Here is a 25,092-nt window from a genome sequence, read left to right on the forward strand (position 1 = left end):
TATTTAGTATCGTAAATCAGAAAAATTATTTACAATATAAAAACCAACAAAAGATTTGAAAGTAGAAACATTAAGTTGTAGATTTTCTATCAAATAATAGGTAAAATTCATGGATTTTCTGGTTTATCTATGCAATATATGAGCTAGTTTTTCTTTTCTTTAAATGAATAACATCTTAAATAACACTCCTTTAAATGACATTTGAAATAAAAGATTTCTTTAAAATTTTCGAAGAAATTAGATTTTATTAAAATAAATTCAACATTTTTATTAAATACAACAAGCCTAATTATTGAAAGAAATTATAATCATTCATTCAAAATAGTTCCATTTCTTTTAGAAATCATCATTTCTAAAAGGAAGGAAAAAAAAAAATCTTTCATAATAAATAATAAGTTATGAAGCATTCTCTTTTTTTTCATCTGTAGAGAGTTTTAAGTCCAATGGTTTGTCATACCCCATCATCAAAGAATATGCTTCAGGATTTTTCACCTGGTTGGCATCCACAAAGAGAGGTATTCCCTTCGCTTGAAAAGAAGTGAGCAGACCTGGCAAATCTGGCACTGTGACATCTTCTGCACTGAAATGAAGTTCCTTCTGCTGGCACAGAAGATTGAAAGTGGTCGCTGTAAAGAGTTGAGTGCAGGAGTCATAGCGAAGCTGTGTGACATACCGTCTGGTAATCCAGTCAAGCAACAATGGAGTCGATAAGAAAAATGAAGAAATAAACACCTGTTGACAAAGAGTGAAAAGTACTTTAAATTGAACATTCTTAAACAACTACTTGTATTCATATAATGAGGTCAACAAACTATTTGGGAAACAAGTATTTTTGTCAAATAACTTTATTTACTCACACATGGATAATGAATACTTCAATGAACAAATGTACTAAAAGACAGCAACATCTTTAGAAAAGTTATTTTTGAGTTAAATAAATCTGCATTTGCAAACTACGAAAATATAAATATAGTCGTTATATCAAAATATGCAAAATTTATCTAAATTTTTAATAACACTACACATAAGTATAGATCTACTTTCAAACTGTTGCATTAGATTAGCTAAAAAAACTCCAGTTTTAGAACAATGTACAAAATGCCATACAACATTAGTATTTCCAGTTGTTACATCAAAACATCGTATTTTAGTTTAATTTTATTTAAAAGTATTAAAATACTGAAAATCAGCATTCAATGGTAATGATGGTGAAGGAAATTAAAATTTGGCTCCAAATAAAGAAGGAAATTTTTTAATGCTGAAGAAGGTGAAAAAGAGATGTATAAAAAAAGGCAGTTGAAAGAAGAAACATATCTATATCTATACTTATAATAACGCTCAATGTGTGTGTGTGTGTTGGCGCTCTACAGGCCAGACCGTTCTACCTACACTAACCAAATTTGGTACGTGTATACTTTGGGGGCCGGGAATGGACACCTCAGAGCGATTATTTTTTCCCTTCAAATTTTTAGATTTAATTTTTCCGTATAACAACCAAAAATATTACAGCACAAAGTTGATTTTTACATCATACTGAAGATCAAAAAAATATCTTTTTCATGATACTAATGTTTTAACCAACAAGATAAATTTCTATTTTTAATGAATTTTTAAAAATAATTTAATTATTTTATTCAACAATTTATTTTGCAAAAAATAAAAATAAAATTTAACTTGCAAGAGCATGTAAGCTTCATGGAGAAAAAATTTACTTTCATCAGATTATGAAAGTAATTATACTGGCATCATATTGACAAAAGCTCAAATTAAAAACATTAGTTAACTATCATTCCAAATTAAATATATAAAAATGTAATTTTCAGCACGAGAATGTATAAAATTAAATAAATAAGAAACATGATATTTTTTGAAAAGTAAATGCAAGGAATCCTTTTCTAAGATCTTTCACAATACCTATATTACTAATCCAATTAATCAGTCTTATTTAAGACAAATGTGGTTTAATATGTACAAGATATCTACTCTAATTACAGCCTAACAGCTAATTTGTAAACCTTTGTAACAGACACACATCTGTTAACAAATGATGTAAAGGAAATAAATAATTAAGTTTTATATAATTTGAGTCAATAAATGCTGATGAATTACGAATTTTAAATTTTAACATATATCCTGTGCCCTGTGAGTCATATTTAGCCAAATATTCTTAAGACGTTAATATCTATCAATCTATATCTATACTTATAATAAAGCTCAGTATGTATGTGTGTGTGTTGACGCTCTAAAGGCCAGACCGTTCAACCTACAGCTACCAAATTTGGCATGTGTATACTTTGGAAGCCGGGAATGTGCACCTTGGAGCGATTTTTTTTTTTCAATTTCCAATTAGAAATTTAATTAATTAAAAATTAAGGGAAATTTCGGCGTTTTTCGGCTATAACTTCCGGAAATATTACAGGACAAATTTAAATCTTGCATCAAATTAAAGCTCAAAAAATTATTTTTTTAATGACACCAATGCTTTAACTTAATTTATAAGTTTCGATTTTTCAATGAATTTTTAAAAAATATTTTAACCATATTTTTCAACAATATATTTCGCACAAAATAAAAATAAAATTTATTATACACGAGCATTATAAATTTTAATCTGCACGAGCGCGTCGATGGGAAAAAATTAGCTTTTATTAACGTATTGCCATCATATTGACAGAAGTTCAAATCAAAAAATAAATCAACTATTATTACAAATTAAATATATAAAAGCGTAATTTTCAGCGCGTGTCTGTATGAAAAAAAAAAAAAAAAAAAAATTAAATATGATATTTTCAAAAAAGGGAATGGGGGAAAAGTTTTCTATGATTTTTACAATATCTGTATTTTTAATTTAATAAAACAGTTTAATTTAAGGAAAACATGGTTCAATACATATATAGGATAATCACTCTAATCAGCGCCCCTAACCTAATTTGGAGCATACATCTGCTAACAAAATGGTCTAAATGAAGTAAATAATTATATTTTATGCAACTTGTGTCAATAAATGCTCCGATGAATCCCGAATTTTACATAGCCTTTGGAATCTTATTTCAGAAAATACTCTTGAGACACCAATTTTTCAAATAAAAATTGTTGAACTCCAATCAACTAAATCAATCACTAAAACTGACTAATTTATGAAATTTGAATTTCACTCATCCCGATAAAAACTGACGATTTTAGAAAATTTCAGCGACGTCTCAAAGATGATACCTTCTGCCCGGGTTTCTCAAGACTGTTTGGGCTAAAATTACGAAAATGTTGATTGTTCTAAACTACCCTATTCAAAACTTCATAAAGCAATTAGATTTGATAGCAGAAGATGGAAACTTTCATTTACTTATTTAAAAGTTGCAGTATCAAGAATATTTCGCAGAATATGATTCCTTAAGACGAAAGGACTGTATAAAATTTAGATTTGATAATTTTTGGAAGTATATTTATAGATCATAGCAAAATAAAACGAAGTTATTAAAGTGGTTTAAACCCTTTTGAAAGTAAAACTAAAAACTGAATTTTGCGATGAATCAGAGAAATGTTTGTTGAATAATTATTTGAGATATTATATAAATTACGAAAATTATTCTGCAGTGCACATACAACTTCAATGCCGAACGTTTAAGTTAACATTTCAACTTTGATTTAAAGTAGAAATTTTGTGGCCACTGATAGAAAATTAGAGAGAAATAAGCAGTACAATGAATAGAATTGTTTAAGGTCTACATAATAGTATGGCAGAATTATTTAACTATCAAAATCCGGAGCTTAAAAATATTTTGCAGAAAAAGCTATTAAGAGACCAAGTTACATAAAATATTTAATTGAAACTTTTAGCGATCATTAATACTGGTGGACCGGCTGGTCACCAAAGGTGACTAGTTTATTATAAAACTCAATGTGTGTGTGTGTATTGGCGCTCTACAGGCTAGACCGTTCGACCTACAGTTACCAAATTTGTCATGTCTATACCTTGGAAGCCGGAAATGTGCACCTCGGATCGGTTTTTTAAAATTTTTAATTAGAATAATTAATTAAATATTAAGGAAATTTCAGCGTTTTTTCGCTCTAACTTCCGAAAATATAACAGCACAAAAATGATTTTTGCTTCAAATTAAAGCTTCAAAAAGAAAAGAAAAAAAAAAACTATATTTTCAATGATACCAGTGCTTTAACCTATAAATTAAGTTTCAATTTTTAACGAATTTTTAAAGAAATATTTTAATTATATTAATGAGCTCTAAAGAAATATTTAAAAGAAAATTTTTTATTAACTTATTCAGATAAAAGAAATATTTTTTTTTAAATTTTTAATCATGCCTATCAACTAATTTGGGGCATATTTCTGCTAACAAAATGGTCTAAATAAATTAAATAATTATATTTTATGTAATTTGAGTCAATAACTGCTCCGATGAATTACGAATTTTTAATATTTTTTTTACATAGGTTTTTTTTCTGCCCTTTGAATCATATCTAACAAAATATTCTTGATACACCAAAATTTTAAATAAAAATTTCTGAACTCCAATCAACTAAATCAATCAATAAAACTGACTAATTTATAAAATTTGAATTCTATAAAAACTGGCGATTTTAGGCCACTTCATCAACCATCTTAAAGAAGATACGCCAATCTTCAGCCAGGATTTCTCGACAGTGATTGGCCTATGATATGAAAATGTTGTTTGTTCTAAAATTGATATATACATTGGGCAAATTTGATAGTAGAAGATAGAATAGAAAGATTATTCATTTATTTAAAAGTTGTATTCCGCAAAATATGATTCCTTGACATGAGACAAAAGGACTGGGTAAAAATTAAACAACATTTTTACCCATAATAAATGTATTTTTTCATAAATACATTTATTGACTGAAATAAAATAAAATATTTTTATTGACATCATTCAAGTATTTTGAAAGTAAAACTAAAAACTGAATTTTACGATGAATCAGAGAAATTTTTGTTGAATAATTCTTTAAGATATTATATAAATTACAAAAATTATTCTGCATTGCACATACAACTTCAATGCCAAACGACTCTGCTTTCAAATTTTATATTAAAAAAAAAAGAGACAGGATTAGTTTCAGCAAAAAAATGTTTTTATATTAATTGCAGTTTAACATTTTCACTCTAACTTAAAGTTAAAATTTTATGGGCGCTGACAGAAAGTTAAACAGAGAGATAAGTAGTACAATGAACAAAACTGTTTAAAGCGTACATAAAATTATGACTGAATTATATAACTAGTAAAATCTGAAGCTTAAAAATATTTTGTAGAAAAAGCTATTAAGGGACCAGGTTACATAAAATATTTAACTGAAAATTTTAGCTATCCTTAATACTGGCGAACCGACTGGTCGCCAAAAGTGGCTAGTTTATAATAAAGCTGAATGTGAGTGTGTTTGTTGGTGCGGTCTACAGACCAGACCGTTTGATCTACAGTTACAAAATTTGGCACATGCATACCTTGGAGGTCAACAATATGCACATCAGAGCAATGTTTTAAAATTTTTAATTAACTAAAAATTAAAAGAATTTCAGTGTTTTTTCGCGATAGCTTCCAAGAATCACACAAAAAATGACTTTTACATCAAGTTAAAAGTTCAAAAAATTATATTTTTAAGAAACACAATGTTATAACCGATAAATTAAATTTTTATTTTTAATGACTTTTTAAAAAATATTCCAACCACATTTTTTAACAATTTATTTCACACAAAATAAAAATTAAACTTAACATGTATGCGTACATTATGCATACATAGAGAAAATATTAGCTTTTATCAATGTGTTGCCATCATGCTATGAAAAGCTGGAATTAAAAAATAAACTCTTACTTGAAATTAAATCTAGAAAAGTATAATTTTTATCACAAGCCTATATGAAATAAAATAAATATAAAATATGACATTTACTAAAAAATTAATACATGTAGAAGTTTTCTATGATCTTTTACAATGTCTATATTACTAATTCAATAAATCAGTTTTATTTACGGCATACATAGTTTAATATATACAGGTATTCACTCTAATCTGATTAGGAAGCTAATATGTAAACTTTCAATGATAGATATACATCTGCTAACAAAATTGAAGTAAATAACTAAATTTTATGTAACATGAGTCAATAATTTCTCAAATAAATTAAAATTTTTTTCATAGGTCCTCAGTTCTATAAATCATATTTAACAAAATATTCTTGAGACACTAATATTTTAAGTAAAAGGATATGCTAAATCTTTTTATCCAAAATAAATCGAATCAACTAAATCACACTTAAAAACTGACTGATTAATGAAAATTTTTATATCTCTATAGCTATTTTATTATATATGGTTTATAGAATCGAAGAACTGTTTATAAAATTTAGATTTCATAATTGTTTTCAGAATTACATTTATTAATTGAGATAAAATAAAATATTATTTATCATATTTAAATCTTTTTGAAGGTAAAATTGCATTTTATGATGAATCAGAGGAATTTATGGAATAGTTTGAAATATTGCATAAATTATATTAAAAAATATTTTGTGGTGCAAAAAGATTATAAAGCAGAAGGATTCAATCTTATTAAAAGTAAATATTACAGAAAAACAGCTGTGTTTGTATACCGTACAAATTTAAATATTCCTTAAGGGAACTGAGAACATTTGTACCGTTAGAAATCAGGAATTCAGAATTCAAAAACAAGGAAATGAAAGAAGGGTCAAATTAATGAAAATGATACATTTCTCCCATTTTATCAGTACCCTAAACTGAGATTTAAAAAAAAACCTTTTTCACTGATCTTTGGATTCATTAAATCCGTTAAACACTGAAAGATCTGACATCACCAAAAAATGAAGCTTACAATAAGGCAGATTTAGCTTAGTGAGATGATTCTTTTTTTCATCAGAAGAAAAACCTAAGCATCTAGATAAAAAAAAAGTAATTAAAAAAATAAATATAATCTTTAAGATCTTTTAACAGGGTTGTTATCCAAATCTGGGAAAAAATATTCCCTGTTTTTTCTCTGTGCCGATATTCAAGATGCAATAAAATGTGTATATTCAAGATACAATAAATTTTTTAATATTTAAAATAGTTATATACAGGAAATCTGTGAATAGGATTAAAAAATATATGTACACAGTACAAGGAAGGACTTAATATGAAAAAATAATAAAAAAAAAAACTGGTTCAACAAGGCCCAGAATATTTCTTTTTATGCTTTATCAGCTTTATTTCTTTCTTTCTATTCAAGTATTTAAAGGGTTTTAATAACAATACAATGATAACGTTGGCTAACCAGTTTCATTCTAAATTCTACTTAAAAATAGATTCAGAGTTGCCACTCAAATGTGGGAAAAAAGAATCTATGGTTTCCTTGTATGTACGTTTAAGGTATGAGGAAATGCAATAACATCATTCATGTGGTAGTTTTAATGAAATATGGTTTTAAGGTGTGGGAAAAGCAAGGAAAGAAAGCAACAATTTAACATTATTTGAAATAATGGCATATTAAAATAAGGTTTATAATTACAATCAGAAAAAACAAACAATATATCTTTATTTATTATATAAAATTTCAGCAAGACAAAACTTATATATTAAGTGGGAAATATATTACCTTTCATGCTCTTTAATTGTAAGTCAGACAAAATTAGAGACTTGGATTACAATTTTTTTTTTTTTTTAAATTTAGTTATTCATTTTTGCAAATTCAAATATTTGGCCAACAATTTTTACACTTTCTGCAGATTTTTCAGCCATCAGTTTCATAAAGCTAATGGACCTAATTCATAACTAATAAGGTACAACATTTCTGTATGGTTTAACCTATATTTTTTAGCTATTTCACATTCAATGAACATGTGAAAATATTTCTGATATATCCTTGAATGAAATAAAGGATAAATGTGATGCAACAAGTTTTAATGCCCATAAAAATTCAGCTTTAAATGATTGTTCTTTAACTAAAAAGTTTGGAATCAGTTTATTTTCCGACATTAAATCTGACAGCTTTGGATTTGATGTCATTCATTTTAAATACTAAGTAAAGCATCAATGATGACTCTTTTGAAGAGGCACTCAGTCTTGTATGTTCAATTCTTTTGGAATAACTAGTAAGTGTCTGTTTTCCTATATTCCTTAAGCTTATTATCTTACAAAGTGATCAGTACTTAAACAAACTGATTTTTGGAACTTCTTGAACCCATTCTGCAAAATCAGGGTTGATTTTTTTTATCCGTCCAATTCGTATCACATATGGATTTTGGGCAATTCATTGATTTAAAAATATTTTCAATTTTACTCTGATTAAGCTCTCAGTTTCTCAAATAATACAAAAATCATTATTAAACTCAAGTATGGTAGAATAAACACCACTGCACTGCTTCTGCAGAATGAATGTTTCTAATCCCACCAGAGAAATGTATTCCATACTTTTGCATAGTTGCAGAAGTCTCATGTATGCTCATTAGTTGCAATTTGGGATCTCTTGGAAAAAGAACAACTCACAAAGCGAAATTGGAATGATCTATACAGAAAAAAAAAAGGGAAGAAAGAAAAAGGCTGAGTTTCCGCATTACACAATTGCCAATTTTTAGAAGCTAGGATTACGATCTTTTATTCTTGCAATCTTTAGAGATAGGCATTTAGATAGAGAAAAAGTAACTAATATTTCCTGCATTTTCCTGGTTTTTTAAGATAATTTTTAAATTCCCTGTGTTTTCCAGTGGCGTGGCAACCCTGTCCAAGATCTGCAGGTCAAAACAGAGAAAAATAAAATCAAAAGTAAATTTTTTTAACTACCTATAAATGATTTTTTAAATTTTGACAATAGACATGCAGTATCTTAGTGTAACATATAATGGTTTTTCAAATGAATTTTTCCAAATTTCTCTTAAAAACAAAATTGTAATACTACAGGGTGTCAAAAAAATGAAGTGTCTACAACAGTGTTAATGAAAATCACATAAAAAAAACTTATTTCATTTTTATGTTATTTTACTAAACATAATAATAATTTCTATTATTTTTAAAATATCCCAAGATTTTATTAGAAATAAAATCTGAGGTAAAAAGGAAAAAATAATGAAAACTGTCTTAGAATGAATGTGTTTTGTTAACCAAGCAGCTATTATAATTAAAGCATGTATTTTAATACTATCAATCATTATTAAAGTGGGATCAGAACGAACACAGGGAATCTATAGGAAATCCTTATTATATCATACAGGAAATAATTTGGCAAAAATAGCATTTCAAATTATTTTTTAAGTAAATAAGAAAAACTGACAAACCGGAAGGAATTAAAACTTGTAACATATCACAAAAAGTATCTAAAGTTAAGCAAGTCAATCATATTATTTGTTTTAATTTCATTATAAATGTAACATACAGAATTTTATTCAGCATTTATTACATCTATGAAAATTACAATAGATAAATTAATCACTAATCCATCAATGAAAAGTAATTCAATTGAAACTATTTTAAGAACTGAAATGTATCCCACATACCACACCACAACTGAGAGCAATGCTGGTTTGGCTGAGATCTTTGATCACAACAGGCAGTATTGCGAAGCCCATCAGACTGGAAGTGAGTGAAAGCAATTTAACTCGCTTGATGCGAGTTTTGAGAGGCCCTTCATATACTAAAATACTTTGGGTGTGTAATTTAGGCTGTTGTTTGCAATATACAGAAGTATGTATCTATAAAAGAAAATATATTTTAATAATTTCACTTTTATACAGTTCCTTACAAAGTGAATGCTCAAACATATTATATTCATATCCATTCAAGTTAATGATACAGTAAAAACAAACAAACAAAAACAATGATTAGATATGACAAAACCACATTATCTGTAGATACAACCGAGTACATAATGAATCAGAAGTAACCATTGGAGAGGTTCGATAATGATGACGGACCTTTTTTGTATTTTAAAGATTTTATTGTTTCTCTGCTTTCGGGAGTTGGATTGAGCCTTGCCTTTCGGCGTTGCTGCTTCGTCGATGATGTTACAAAGACTGATGGTTTTTTACATATACCGCTAGAGGGCGTTACAAGTGAGAGGCGGGGCAACATGCTTACGTAACAACCATTATCAAATTCTACTGAATTTTTTCCCTCTTAAATAAGTGCAATCTCTTCTATTACAAGCAAAGTTGTACTATTATAAAAACAATTTTTGTAGAAATTTCCAAATTTCAATTTAAGGCATTTCTTTTTTTTTATTGCACAGATACTTCAAAATTCAATATGATTTTGTTAGCAAATACTATATACTTGACAGTGCTAGAGCTCTTCTAATAGAATATATAAAACATTATCTTAAAGTATTTTCATTGAAAATGAACAATTATGACAAATTATAAAGGAAACGATTATTTATTTAAAGGTCAAATATAATTGGACATATGCATAAATATTTTTTAATCATTTTAGTTAATTTAAATTCTTATTTTATTTTAATCATAGTGAAATTTTAAGATGTATCAGTTCATCAAAAGTGAAATTAATTAATTAATAGAACTGTTTACATATTTTTATATGCTAGAACCAAATTTGGTAGCACATAACTGCTAACAGATGCTCAGTGCATCGAATATGATTATACTGTTTTAAAACTTTCTTTATTACTAATACTTTTCTAGACTTTCATTGCACAATATATTCACTATATGAAACTGTAATTATCCTATATCTTGTGACTGACTATTTGTTAGAAGATGAATGTTACCAAAAAATAATAAGGTTGGAGTCAAAGTTTTTATCAAGTTACAAAAATTTCAATAGTGTTCAAGTAATTATAAATTGACAGTTATATTCATTCATAGTACATTTAATTTATATTCCTACAGAATAGTATATATATTTTCTAAGCAATAAAACCTACTTATTTTCATCATTTTTTATTTAAGTTTTACCAATACGAGGAAATAAGTCAAGCTTTTATATATGAACCTTAACTTACAAAATGAAATGAACTGGGGATTAACATTTTCATCATATTACTTCGTATAATATAGTTCTTGGCATTATTTATTGCAAAAAAAGTACTATTTGGTTGCAACATTTTACTAATTTAAAGGGAATATTTCAAAAACCAAGCAGTCCCGTTATAATTCTCGTAAATGATAGCAAGGAAAATATTAGGGGCATTAATGGAACAATTTATGTGCATTCAGTTTTCGTGAAAGAACTAAGCTTTCCTAGATATTAGTATCGCTCAAACGATAAATGATGAAACATTGTATAAGTAGCGTATCAAAAATTTAGGAAGTATGAGGTCAGGATGTATAGCAACAACGATTATTATCCCGTTTTCAGATGTATCCAGTTTCTGGTTTGAACAAAGTTTGTAAATTACCGACCGTTACGGTTAAAAACAAACTTTTTTGATCAAAACAATTTAATTTTTTAAACTCAAATAATTACATAATGAGAGAAAATTTAAATTTCTCCTCACTTCAGCTTTTATCATAATTTTCTTTTAACTTCATTGAAAAGTGAGAGGAAAAAATAATACATATGTAATGAATATTTTTTATCGAAGAATCGGGGATTATTTCATTATGTTTTGGTTTGTTGCTTAGTGTTATGTTGATAATTTTACGCGAAAAATAATTTGAACGTCGAAAAGTTTTAAAATTTACTGCCTTCTTTTAATTTTTGATTATAAGTAAATGTTAAAAATTCTTAAATATTATTCTGACTCATTTTCAATGAATAATAATTATGAATCGTTCAAAATTATCTTATGCAGAAGCCGCATTTAATAACAAGAATTTAGTATTTTCTAACTTTTTAAAAATTAATCTTTGAAGTGTTCGATTATTTTCCTGATACTTTGTCTGAAATGTCAAATGCTTTTCAGGAAAACGAAATAAAAGTAGGAATATTCCAATGATAGAAGCTTAATTTGAAATATTGAATTATTACTCAAAATTCCGTTGTCTCTAACTCATGAGTCAATGATTTGTTTTGTTAAATGAATGTAAGTAAATATGTTATTCAATTATAGTAGCTATAAGGATAAATAGTTTTCATACTTCTGCTTGTAATTCAGTGCTATGTGTGATATAACATTTATAACTGGGGAAACATCAAACAATTTTGGAGAAAAGGATGTAATTTTTAAAAATAACTGACTCTTCATGGAAAGATGATTTTTCCATTATTTAATTTATCATTCTTATGAATTTATGGCGTTCTATCCTTCATTCAGATCTACTACTGATTAAATAATAATCTTTTGCATAATAATAGATTAAATAATAATAGCCAATGCAAAAGATTAATAAAAATAGCCAATAATAATAGCCAGTTAATGCAATTACAAATGCAGATCTACTGAATAGTAATCTTAATCTTCAGATTTAAGATTACTACTATACAAAAGATTATTATTTAATCTTTTGCATTTTTTTAAACATGTCAATTTCTATGAGATAGCAACGAAAATTAAATTCCTATTTGCCATTGAATTTTCTGTGTCTTTGAATAGGAATATTAGGAAGAAATTAATAAAGTACCATTATTAAAGACATACGAAATTATTTATTCCTTCAAACTGTATTTTAAAATTCTTATAAAATTACTTGATTGATAGATTGCTTTTAATCAAATCTTATTTATAATGGTCATTAGGGCTTGATTATATTAGAATTTTCTTTTTTTCCCCCTTGTTTTCTTTTTTCTTCTCTTTTCTTTTTTTTTTTCTTGCATCATTCTTTCTATGAGAGATGTAAGAAAATTGAAATGCATATTATCTGTTCCTTTGCTTCATATATATATTTGTTTTGGTTATTATACTAATAACTATATAAAAGCGTGGTACGATTTCGTCGTAAAGTTTGCAAAACTTCCAACAATTATTAGGTCTTAAAAATGATACAACTAGTATCAGATGTATCACTTTTAAGACAATTAAATGCAAATGAATGAATGTAATTTAAGGTAAATAACTGCTTGAAAGAATGAAAGTTTTGTAGTTCTACCACGTTTTTAAATTGAATCATAATTTTTGTTATTTATAGCAAAGTTGGTCTAAAACTAAAAAGATAATATCATATATCTATGCTATATACTCAAGAATGCTATTAAAGTTAAGTGAGGGTACAAATTAACCAAATAAAATAATATTAACTTTTTAAATGTAAAAAAAAAAAAAAAAAAAAATCTTGAAATAACATGTTTTGAATTTTTTTTATCATTCATGAGAAAATGAAACATCTTCACTGATCAGCTCAAAATAAAATAAAAAAAAAATTAAATAAATTTCTTATTTGATTCTCAGTTGGTAATATGAAAAACATTTTCCTTAAATTGCTTGGTGGAAGAATATTTAAAAGATGTTCTCTTTAATCTTAAATTAAATGTTTCTAAAAGGTATCTTAAATAATTTATAATATTTCCTGTTTTTTGATATTCAGAAACTCTCCATATTTTTGCACATGCATCAGCTATTTTTACTTAGCAGAATAAGGTATTTATTTTTTACTTAGTAATATATAGAAATATTTTATTAGCTTCAAATTAAAACAAAATAATGTAATCAAAAAAGAAAATCAATGTGATCAAAAAAGAAAATCAATGTGATCAAAAAAGAGAAAGTCAATATAGGAAAAAATAAGAACTGCCCTAACAATGGATTTCTCAAAAGTAATATTTTACTCTCTACATATTAATCCTCTGTAAAGTAAAATCATTCAAAATTGATAGGTACAAGGTTTTAAGACAAGTAAGTCAGCCTTTGTATTTAAAAATGTTATTCAGATTAATAAAAAGCATTTTACATTCTGCAATTTTTTTTTAAAGTACAAGTATGAATCTTAATACAATGCGTTGATGAGTTTATTTTTAAATTTTACTTATTTATTGAATTATATTATTAAAATTTCAGTGTTTATAGATGAATCTTTTTATGAATAGTTAAATTTTCAGCTTTTCTCTTCTAACTTCTTCAAAAGAAATACTTCTGCTCATAAATGTATAAAACCAGACAGAAAAAAAAAAGTACCAAAAGAATTTAGTTCATAAGAAAAAAATTAAAGTTTTTTTAATTTAATACCAAAATACCTATGAAGTGTAACAACATTTCTTTATAGTTTTATTATTTCAGTTTTGATAGAAATAATGCCATTTGTATATTTATATGTTCTTTAAGTAAAACATTGTAAAACAAATATTATTGATTTAAATTCTATTTATGAGATGTTTGATTTTCAGTAATATGCAAAAAGCATGACAACTAGTACTGTTACACCAAAGGAGTTTGGACGACGCTTTCGTAAGGCTTTGTCAGTACCATTCCTCTTGAACCAAGTATGTTCTACCAACATACAAGATTTTGTAACCTCATATGCAGCATCCCTGGGGTGTACCGAGAAATGTTTCTTCTTCCCCCTCCTGTCATGTGCTGCCTCTTGCATGGGAACAGAATGTGGTGTCCAACTCACCACTCATTGGCTTGAACCTCCTATCATCTGGACATTAGTCGTCACACCAAGGTAAATGATTGTGCTTACAATACAGATTGTTTAATGTGAGAAGGGCATACCAGACACAGCTTTAAGCTATGTTATCTTAATTATAAAAAACAGAAATTTGTTCAAAAAGGAGACTTAATATTAAAGCAGCTTTTTTTTAAGTTTTGTTATTTATTATTTAAAAAGCTGCTTATTAATAATGTTTTTTTTTATATATTTTTTTTAACCATAGATGTGTAATAAAGATAAGTGTATTCCTTATTATTATTTTGAATGTTGAAATATTTTGGTTTCTGTTTTATATTTATTTACGCGACTTCAGCAAAATCATAACTTTTATATTTGCCCTCTGTACATAGATGGTGTCATTCACAACAATAAAAACATTGTATTGAAATACGCATAAAAATAAAGTAAAAGTGAATGAAATTTAGATTAAAGAATTTTATATCTACTAAACTGCCATCACCATTTTATTTTATTATTTTTTTTTACCTTTAAAATAGTGTAAAAATTATTTTTAAGTGGGAATATTTTCAAAAAGGATTTCAAAAAATATCGAGATCTAACTATTTTTTTACTTGATTTTAAAAAAAAGTATAGCCCCTAAATGCACATTCCCACTTCCTAAGTATATCTGGGCCTAATTTTGTAACTCTAGGTCAAATTATCTGGCTTGTAGATTGCCAATGTAAATATTGCTCCTGTTGCTTCCATATGGGACTTTAATATAACTAACCATCCATAAGTTTATTAATGATGGGCGGATTATTATATAAAAATGCAGTTTCTTACTTGAGTAAATAAGCAACTGTTCTCTCTCATTTCATGTTTACTTCATAAAAGTTCAAATCTTTCTTATTACTGTATTTTTTGTTTGTTTATTTGCTCTCATGTATTATTAAATTTATTCTTCAAATCATCTTATTTTTTTACACTTTAATGTAATAATCATAATTTAACTCATCTAACTTGATGTGGTTATAAAATTTAATTAACTTATTGTAAAAAGTAATTTATATTTTACTTTCCTTTATTTCCATATTAAGAAAGTGAAGAGAATCTCTGAAATAAGTGATTAAATCTGGAACAATAGGTATATTTTGAAATTTAACATATAACATTCTCCCTCTTCCCCTTCTTCCATGAAATAGCTTGATGTGAAAAAAAAATGATTTGCGTATATATATATATATATCTATTATTCATTTAATTGAACTAATGAGGAATCTGTTTATAGATCACTGCAAAGAATTGATGTTGCCGAGCACCTCAAGCTGCAGCTACTCCAAGCACAGAATGAGGCATGGGTGCTTGATAAAGATGAGGATAGCAAAGATCACCTCAAGAAATTTCTTTTTGACATCTTCAATTTGAACCAATTGCAAGACATGTTGAGACTCAGCAATGGACATGGCTTAGCCATTTATAACAGTGCTAGGGCCCTCTACAAAAATCTTCTCCAACCTGAAGAGGCAGATATATTATTGAGGCTTCATTCAGGACTAGCATGGTTCTCTGACTCACGAATCACCAGAGGCACACTTACCAAGACTAGAGTAAATTTTGCCATTGTTTCCACTCCTAATGCAGTGCACCAGACTTTGACTGGAACCCCTAATTTTCAAGAACTCTTCCATCAATGCTTTCTGACAACTTGCTCTGAGGAAAGCCATGTGAAATTTGGTCAGATTTCAGAAATATCTGAAGAGGAAAAACTTCGGGAAATTTTTGTATCCTTGTTAAAACTTCACTGTCATGGTGGTCCCTTGATTTATAAAATGAGTGCAGAGGCAAAGGAGAAATTTAGTCAAATACATGATGAACTGACAGACAAAGCAAAGCAAATGGCAAGGAAGAGTGCCCACAAGGTGTTCCAACCTGCACTGGCATACCTTGGGAGACTCAGCTGTGTTTTGCATGTTTTGGACAACATTATCGATGCCATTAACTATAAGATTCCTGTTACACGTCTTACGTGGAATACAGAAATCAATGCTGCAACTGTATGGCAGGCACGGGAACTACTAGGACACATTATAGAGCAGCGCCATGCATTGATGGAACCAACAACTATTGAAGCAACGCAACAAAAATTGCAACAGCCTGCAGCCATACAAATTGTCGATGGACAGAATGTGCAAAGGACGCCCCAAATGCTGCCATCCCCACGTGGCCTGTTTTCACCAAACAATGTTAATAGGACTCCTCCCATCCAAAATTCCCCAAGACTTCAATCTAGTTTTTCTTTTAATAGTGCTCGACGGAATTTGATGAACAACAGAGCCAGAGTTGTGCCTAGGACATACCCTTCACAGAATACTCATGTAAGACCAGTCATTGCATCAGTATCCTCTGCTGGCTTGCCCGTCTCAAAAGACCCTGGCCTGCCATTCAATCCAATCATCAGTAATTGTGAAGCAATCAACAACAATAATCTAAACTCTGGATTAAAACTCCCATCTACACTCTCTGTTTCAGTCTCCGACGAGACCGATTCAGCTCAGCCTATCCTCTTGTCTCGTGCACCATTCATCTCTGTACAAGATATGTCTGAAGAGGAGTTTCTCTCCTCCCACAAAGGATCTGTCAAAAAGCTGTTGAAGCATGGAGTGAGTGAAATTTCCCCTTCAAGATGTGTGCAACTCAAACTAACTCCTGATCCAACTGCCTCAGACGAAAGCCAAAAGTATACTCCTAGCTTTGCCAGATCCTTCCTCAAACGTATTGAGTTGCTTGGCTTTGGGATTTGTGAGGGCCCGAAGAATGGAAACCTGAGGCATTTTGTGTTCAAAAAAAAGAAGTTCAGTGCTCTTGGGGATGAACAGAAAAAAATTCTGAATGATTTAAATATTAGTGAATCTGAATATAATAAATGTTTTACAAGTATGGCAGCTCAAAATCAAAATGGTAAATTGGTATGTTTAGAATGATACTCGTATTATGGTAAATTAAAATTCAGTTGTTATTTTCCTCGTGCCTTAGTTTTAATTCTAATATTGGATATTAATGTATTTTAATGCATTAGATCTAAACAAAAATCACATAATTATTGCATTTAATTTAGCCATACTCTGATATTCTTTGTTTCTTCTGAAATCCAGCTGTTTTTATTTCAATTATTATCTTCAATTTTATATGTATGGATGGTTCATGAAAAAAGAGTCTTATGCAAAGTTATAGTGCGAAGCATTTTAATTGTTCAAAGGAAACAATTTTTAATAATAAAATAATATATTTTATAATTTTAATAACTTATTTCTATTTACATTATCCATATTAATATAAAATTGAAAATCGCTAATAATTATTTAAATCACTCAGAAAATTTATAAAACAAAGAATATTGCTTTGTATATTTCTAAGCTGAAAATTTTTGTTAATTCAAAACAATAAAAATTCATGTTTTACAGGTTATGTTCAGATTTATTTCTGATTTAGTGATTGAAACTGTGAAAGAAAAAAATTGTTCTTGACCAACAAGAAATATAACATTTTTTTATTAAAATTTAAAATTATGTTTATCTAATTAATATATCTATAGATGCGTGATATTTGGTAATATCAGTAAAAGTTTCTTTACAGCAACGAAATATAAAAATAATTCATTAATAATATAATAATAATTTTGTATAAATTATTATAGAATTGTTATTATAAAATATAGATAAATAGCCTATCTGATTTAAAATGAAGTAACCAATTTTTCACATGCACATTATGTTAGTGTAATTGAACAGTTACACACATTCTTTCGAACATCATATTTAATAATGTTAGTGCCTTTTTTTCTTTGTCTATTATTACATATGTTGTTAAAATTTATCAGGGTGACCAGCATTTCTGTTGTGTAAATTTCCCTGACATTTTTCGGATGTTTCTAATATCTTCAGAAAAATGTCGCTTTCTTTTCTTTTCTTTAATTATTGCACAAAATGTTCTCTCTTTTAACTAAAATGCAATGTAATATAAAATTATTTCTCAGAGGAAAAAACAAAGAATTAAAAAAACATTATTTTCACTTATTGAATTTCGGATAAGATCAGTTATGTAAAACCCTTCCCTTTTTTCGCAAATATATTAACAACACTATAATATACGTGTCCATCTAGACTGACTTTTAGCCAACTAGTCAGATCTCGGAACTTTGTGTGAAATTTACTCACAAAAAATGCAGTACAAAAACATATGCACATTGGCAGAGTGTTTAAGAATAAAAAGATTTGTGTCCTTCCAATAGGGTCTTTCCTATCCATACTGTTTACCAACATATCAATCAGAACTGATCAATAATTTTACTAACAAAAAAAAAATGTGTTTGCAAATGAAATCTCTGTATCAAAATAAGAAAAATTCTTTAATGAAATCAAAAATGCATTGATTTTTAGCTCACTATATATATATATATATATATATATATATATAAAGATTACATGCTGGCTCGATGTTTAACCTGTAAAGTAGAGCAAAAAAGGGGGAAATTGGTCTTTTTCAATTATCTTCTTTAGTGCATGAAAAGAAAAACGTTTTAGAAGTATAAATTTCAAAAAAGATAATATGAATGAATTTTGTAAATTTTTGTGGCAAACAGGTTCATATACATAAAAAACGTAGAAGGAAAATGCTGCCCTTCTCTTTTTGAAATAATTATGAGGCATGTGTACCTATAATGTAAGAAACAAATTAATTTTTCATTTTTAATATTATTTTAAAATTCTAAAGTATTTTTTTTTGAAAAAGTGGGAAATTTTTGAATGAATCAAAGTTTTAAAAAAATGTTAAAAGAAAATATTAGCAGTAACGTCCATTTCATGTCATCCATAGCATTAATTCATTCATATGAAATATTTAATAATCTGTGTTCATGATGTTTAAAATTAAACTCAAAAAATGTTTTATGGAAATAATAGCACTTATACCCGATACTTCAGAATTCAACAAAAATATCTTTAAAGTGAGGGAAAAAATTACTATTGTAAAATATTTATTTAATTAACTGCTAATTATTTTTTTTGAATTATTATAATGGATCAGTATTTTAAAACCCGTTTTGAATAGTAATACCCAAAATTCATACTTTCATTCTCATAACTCATGATACGATTGATTTGACGTGTGAAGGAAGAAAGGGAAGGCATAGCTCCATATATATCTTTTTAAATAAAAGCGACTTATTGAAAGTTAAAATCATGACGGTAACAAGAGCTGGGCTTTAATTAGGCTGCCTTTTCTCATAGTATGCAAAACCATTTTTGCTAATTGTGTTAATAACTTTTTCTGAAAAAAAGGCGAACAAAAACTTTCAAAGAAAATATTATAAATATATGCAATAAATTAGATTTGGTGATTAATCTTTCTCCTCCATATTCTGTATTAGACTATCACTAAAGATTTGATTTTCATGAGTTGCCAGCAATGTTTCATTCCACGTATGAAAAAACACCAGTGAATTATCACATTCGTTAAATATTACAGACTGATAAAGAAATTTCCAGTTTTATAATAAGTTTCCCTGATGTTTCCCAGTTAACTGGCCACTCTGTTTATGATTCAAAACTTTTATAAATTGACATGGAATAACTTTAAAAATTCTGGTTTCTTTTGTTGACTTTTTCTCCTTACATGTTCATTTATCCTTTTCCTCCTCTCATTTTACTATTTCTTTTTCATTCATTTTTTACAGTGATAAGCATAATATCCTGAATCATATAATATTCCATATTGAGGGATATTATGTATATTTTCAGATACATATTATTATAAAATATCATATTTATAATTAAAAAAAATTTAATAGCTTTTTTTTTGCCGATTGCCATTATCGCATTAAATTGGCAAACAAGCCTCATAACATTTCTTTTATAAGCTAATGGTTTTGATTTTAATTGTTGTAATTCTAAAGATCTTCGATTAATGCTTAACTTGTGCCACTGCAGTGATATTGGGTTGCATGCATTCTTTAAGCTTAAAACACATGTAATATTTTATTTAAAAAATAGAAGACCTTTACAGAAATTACAATTTCTAATTTTCATTTGTAATTAAAATAATCATAATAATTAATAATTGTGATCATGAATTAAAAAAAAATTGAATTATACATATTGTAATTCTAAAGTATGCATGCAACTCAATGTGTATGTCGTAACATCAGTCAAGTACTAAGGGTCAATCTTTGTATAAAATTCCAATACCGTCTGTCAGCAAATTTTATTGTTGTACTGAAATTGGGATATGTACTTTTAATTGCATCATTTGCCCTTGTTACGTATACCGGTGTATAATACATTAATGTTCATTCCATTTTTCTATTATTTATTTTACTTTTTTCATTTGTATAAATAAAGTGCATTTGAAGTACTTCCGTGTTCCATTTGTCCTAATGATTGCTGAAATTATTTGTTCCTGTACAGTAACGTTTTAATTATGTTCTCTCTTAAGGTTAAAATTGATATGAAGCATTTTCCACATTTCTTTCTATCATGTAATAAAGTCACTACAAGTCATGAGAAGCATTGAAAAACTTAAGTGACTGTAAATGACTAATAGTAATGCATCATATTGAATATGTCTACAGTTAAAAACAAAAGTGTCAAACATTGCTTGATTCTTTTAAATTTAATTTTTACTTAATAGATTTTTTTTCTCCTATATGGAGAAAAAAACATATTACAACTTTATATCATTGTTAGATTATTTTTAATGCATGTTTTTTTATACAGTTCAATAACAACAACAACAAAGATAATAATAAATCTATTGATGTGGTAACCAGTAATAGAAGAAAAAAAAAATTATTCTTCAAGTTAAAGGTTGTATAAAGCTGTTTTTTCCAAGGAAAATAACTTTAGTTTAAAAATAATAAAAAGTTTGATTCTTATTAATGAAAATCTATTGAAGATTTTAAAGATCCACAATTTCTCTTGATGTTTAATGGTCAGTTGCTACAATTAGATTGCTTTCTTTCTTTAAAATAAATTATTCATAAAAAGGAATTTATGTCTTTCTGTTAGACCATTGGGCCTATACAAACTTACTATAGAGCTTAAGAATATGTACCTTGGGGTGATATTTTTGAAATTTTTATTTAGAACTTGGTTTAATTAACAGTTCAACATTCACATTTTTATGAGATAATTTACAAAAATGTTAGTGTGCAAATATTATTGTTACATCTTAATATTTCTGTTCGTTATTTTGAAGAAAGTTTAACTGATTACATTACTTCATCACTTTAAATCTCAATATTTACCTCTGTCAATGAAATGATATAAAAATTGTCTTTAGTTTTTGAAAAACAGATTAACTTTTCAAAAATGCAAATTTGATTATTTCTAATTTTCAAAAATAAATTCTGAACTATAATTTATGTCATTAATTTTTTTAAGTTGAAATGAAGTTCAGCTCTTTTTTTCTTTTTATTCATTTCCACATTATGGTTTTCTGATAATAGAAATTAAAATATGAAATATTAATCAATTTGCATTGAATGATAAGCTGTTATAAAAACCTGTTTTTCTATTAGTATGAACAAATTTACTTTAATTTTTGTACTTTAAACCTATTTTTCCCCCTATGGCAAGATAATCTTCTCTAGAAATTGTATTATTCATATTTATGTTTACAGTAAGCTTAAATATATATTTTATAATTACTTATATTAAATGTTACTTAATAAATTTAGAATTTTATATGATCTACATAAATATAACCTTTATTGAATTTTGTAGGCTTTTGGAAAGGTCATTCTACCTAATAGTTGTTAGTCAAAGTCTGAAACATTGGTTTCATTAGAAACAGCATTTATATTCATTCTTTTTCTAAACTTAGAGTGAGTACTGTTACATTTTCTGTGTACTGGTTTGTTTTTTTCCCCCCAATTCATTTCTTGATCATTTATGTTTGTTTACTGTGGTCTAGCGATTAGTCACCTTTACCCAATAACTTAAATTTGGTGAGTAAAAGGCTCGTAAAGTAAAAATTTAAATATATATGAAAATAATAATAATCGTTCTTGAATATATAGTGAATTTATATGAAAAATCTGAAAATGTTTCTCTAAACTGGTTAGATAAAGTCATAATAGAGCTTATACCATATATTCTTCTTCGATTCAACAAGAGAAAAGTTTGAAAAGTGATTTCATTGCAGATATATATGTGCAGCTGATACACGTTAAAACTAAAATCAAACTCCCTCCTATTGAGTGGTATGCCGGTTCGAAGAGGAGTTGCCTATCCGAGTGTCATCCTCATTATCTGATAATAATTCAAAGTGTCGAGGTTCTTCCCAAAATAGCCATCGTGTAGTTTCAAAATGGGACGTTACTTATCATACAATATGTATGCAATGTTTTGTTCAGTTTTTTGTTAAAAACTTATTGAGAAATACGTGTAAATGTCGGTTGTTCATTTTAAAAGTTAAAGTGTCCAAGTTCATGAAGATCTGATAAACACTCAAAGCCAGTAGCGGACACGGGCTTTCTTCTAAATTTAACTTTTCCCAAACTGACGCAGAGGAGACTGTTTTAAATAAGGATTTCCGCTTTCCGAAGAAAGAATGAATTGCTGCACTTATTCTCTCTAGAGCAGAAGGCTGCCACTCGAGAATCACCTCAAATAGTGGGCACGTGCTCGTGATTCTGAAGTAAAATTTTAACTGCCATCAGTAGCATAGAAAAGATGCAGTATTATTATGTGTTATCTTTTGTGAAGATCTTTATCGTTTATGAAGAGAAAGTATTGTAATTGTTAAAAATTTCGACTTTTCATGAGTCTGAAAAACTTTTATAGAAATATCTGTTTTTGAACACGATAATTCAAAACATAGTCTTTACAGGGGAAAAAAAAAAAATGTGGACGAAATCTGTCTAAGGAAAATCCATTTACTGTTTCGTGCGAATGTAAACAGGATAATCAGTACTGTATCATAATTACTATCTGTAAATTATGACATGCACGAGGAAAAAATTATTTAAAAGATTTTACAAAGCTACCAAAGTTGCACTTAGTTACCTTTTTGAGTAATAAATGCTCACCTAGAAAAGATTTTCAAAATTTTAATTAGAATTTCTGTTAAAATGAAAATAATTTAGGGTTTTTCTTCATGAACTTTGGAACATACTATTAAATGCATTTGTGTGTGTGTGCGTGCGCATGCGCGCGCGTTATTACTACTCTGTAATTAAGATAAAAATGTAAAATAAAATCGCAGATGAATAGAACGAGCTCTAAAACTGCAAAAGATGGAAACGGGCCTAAAGTATTATCATGATGCGAAGTTTCGAACTCGTTATTCAAATCTTCTTTTTTATGTAATTAAATCTGCGTCAGTGTTTAAACCAAACTTGTGAAAGATTTGATTGTCTTTTAATTCATGTGTATGAATGAAATAACTTGTAAACGCTACGCCAGATAGAATGGCGCATGACACCGAAATTGCGACACGGTCAAAGGGCAGACTCATCTTTGTTATTATTATATCTAATACTAAATCTGCACGGGTACGAGAGAATCGATGGGTAAGTTCGTTTTCCCTAAGAAACAATTTTGGAACATACTTTTTAAGATTATTTGCGTTTTCAGCATCCGTTAATTATTTTAGTTTCACCTTCTTACATGTGTATTTAAAGAATAGGAAAGAATTTTCTACTAAAATCTGTCTGTTAGTCTGGTCTATTTTTGGTGCAGCGTTTTCCTCCACCGAAAATAAAAGCTATGGCATCTAAAAGTTATCAAATCGCACTCACTAGAATATCTTACTCAAAATATAATAAACTGTTCAAAATGATACCTAAGCAATATAGAATGCTTTAAGATTTTAATAAAAATCAATCGAATCATTTAAAAATCACCAAATCTCACCACAAGTGCAGCGAATTCCGTTCAAACAATCTTAAATTGAAGAAAATATTTGGACCGATGGCTAGGTGAAACTTGGCTGATTGAACCGCTGTGAAGATTCAAAGTAAGAAAAAAGACAAATTTTAAGCTAAAACGGATAGTCCAAATTTACTTTCAAAATTTGATAAATGGCTGAGGAACTTGAATACATGAAATGATAATAATTCAAATTATAAACAATTTAAAAAATAATAATTTCAATAAATAAATAGATTTAATAAAAGAACTATATTCAGATCTCGGAATGTAACGGTTGCACCTTAAATTTATCGCCACAATTGAATAACAAGCTCAGTTTTTTTAACGTAATAATGCTTTTAGACTGGCATGCTTTTTTTAAATTGCGCGATGCAAAAATTATTGAAAATGCTCAATAGAGCAGACCATTGGGCCTAGAGCTCCTGAATTTGGCTCGTAATTACTTATTGGATTATAGGTACTTAGTAAGGACGGGGTTTTCGAAATTTTAATTATTGAAACATTCAAGTCGGCGTTCAATTAAGGCTAGTTAACTTATTATTAAAAAATATTTATTTTTCTAAGATTTGCTTGCGTGTTTTTTGCATCAAACCTGATGGAAGCGTTCCACATTTTATATTAATTGTATAAATATGAACGCGATTTGGAAACAATTTTAAATTAGCATAAAAAGCAAGAAAGGTAAAAAATTTTTAAGAAAAAAAATGACTTAATAAT

At 27.7% G+C, this 25,092-nt stretch overlaps 2 protein-coding genes across 3 annotated transcripts; one reads left to right on the top strand and one right to left on the bottom strand.

The window, feature by feature from the left end:
• Window positions 1-262: 262 nt before the first annotated feature.
• LOC129981483 (transmembrane protein 70 homolog, mitochondrial-like) lies at window positions 263-11,369 on the bottom strand. The gene is made up of 3 exons (XM_056092333.1): window positions 10,978-11,369; window positions 9,515-9,709; window positions 263-732 (listed from the first exon to the last, which is right to left on the bottom strand). The coding sequence occupies exons 1-3, from the start codon at window positions 11,077-11,079 to the stop codon at window positions 397-399; spliced, it is 633 nt and encodes a 210-aa protein (XP_055948308.1). The 5' UTR covers window positions 11,080-11,369; the 3' UTR covers window positions 263-396.
• Window positions 11,342-17,806, top strand: LOC129981482 (uncharacterized). 2 transcript variants are annotated; one of them, XM_056092332.1, is made up of 4 exons: window positions 11,342-11,360; window positions 11,881-12,000; window positions 14,235-14,515; window positions 15,735-17,806. In XM_056092332.1, the coding sequence occupies exons 3-4, from the start codon at window positions 14,250-14,252 to the stop codon at window positions 17,425-17,427; spliced, it is 1,959 nt and encodes a 652-aa protein (XP_055948307.1). In that variant the 5' UTR covers window positions 11,342-11,360; window positions 11,881-12,000; window positions 14,235-14,249; the 3' UTR covers window positions 17,428-17,806. The 2 variants fall into 2 exon arrangements, with proteins under 2 accessions (XP_055948307.1, XP_055948306.1); XM_056092331.1 differs by lacking the exon at window positions 11,342-11,360 and having other exon boundaries at window positions 11,601-12,000.
• The last annotated feature ends 7,286 nt before the right edge of the window (window positions 17,807-25,092 follow it).

Source organism: Argiope bruennichi, chromosome 8 (genome assembly GCF_947563725.1).
Source record: "Argiope bruennichi chromosome 8, qqArgBrue1.1, whole genome shotgun sequence".
Taxonomy (NCBI): domain Eukaryota; kingdom Metazoa; phylum Arthropoda; class Arachnida; order Araneae; family Araneidae; genus Argiope; species Argiope bruennichi.

Excerpts from the sequence above, each read along its gene's own strand:
- LOC129981482 (XM_056092332.1), top strand. The coding sequence starts at position 14,250 with ATGACAACTAGTACTGTTACACCAAAGGAGTTTGGACGACGCTTTCGT. Across the intron at positions 14,516-15,734 it reads ACATTAGTCGTCACACCAAG|ATCACTGCAAAGAATTGATG; the intron begins GTAAATGATTGT and ends ATCTGTTTATAG.
- LOC129981483 (XM_056092333.1), bottom strand. The coding sequence starts at position 11,079 with ATGTTGCAACCAAATAGTACTTTTTTTGCAATAAATAATGCCAAGAAC. Across the intron at positions 9,710-10,977 it reads TCCCCAGTTCATTTCATTTT|ATACATACTTCTGTATATTG; the intron begins GTAAGTTAAGGT and ends TTTCTTTTATAG. Across the intron at positions 733-9,514 it reads TTGCTCTCAGTTGTGGTGTG|GTGTTTATTTCTTCATTTTT; the intron begins GTATGTGGGATA and ends CTTTGTCAACAG.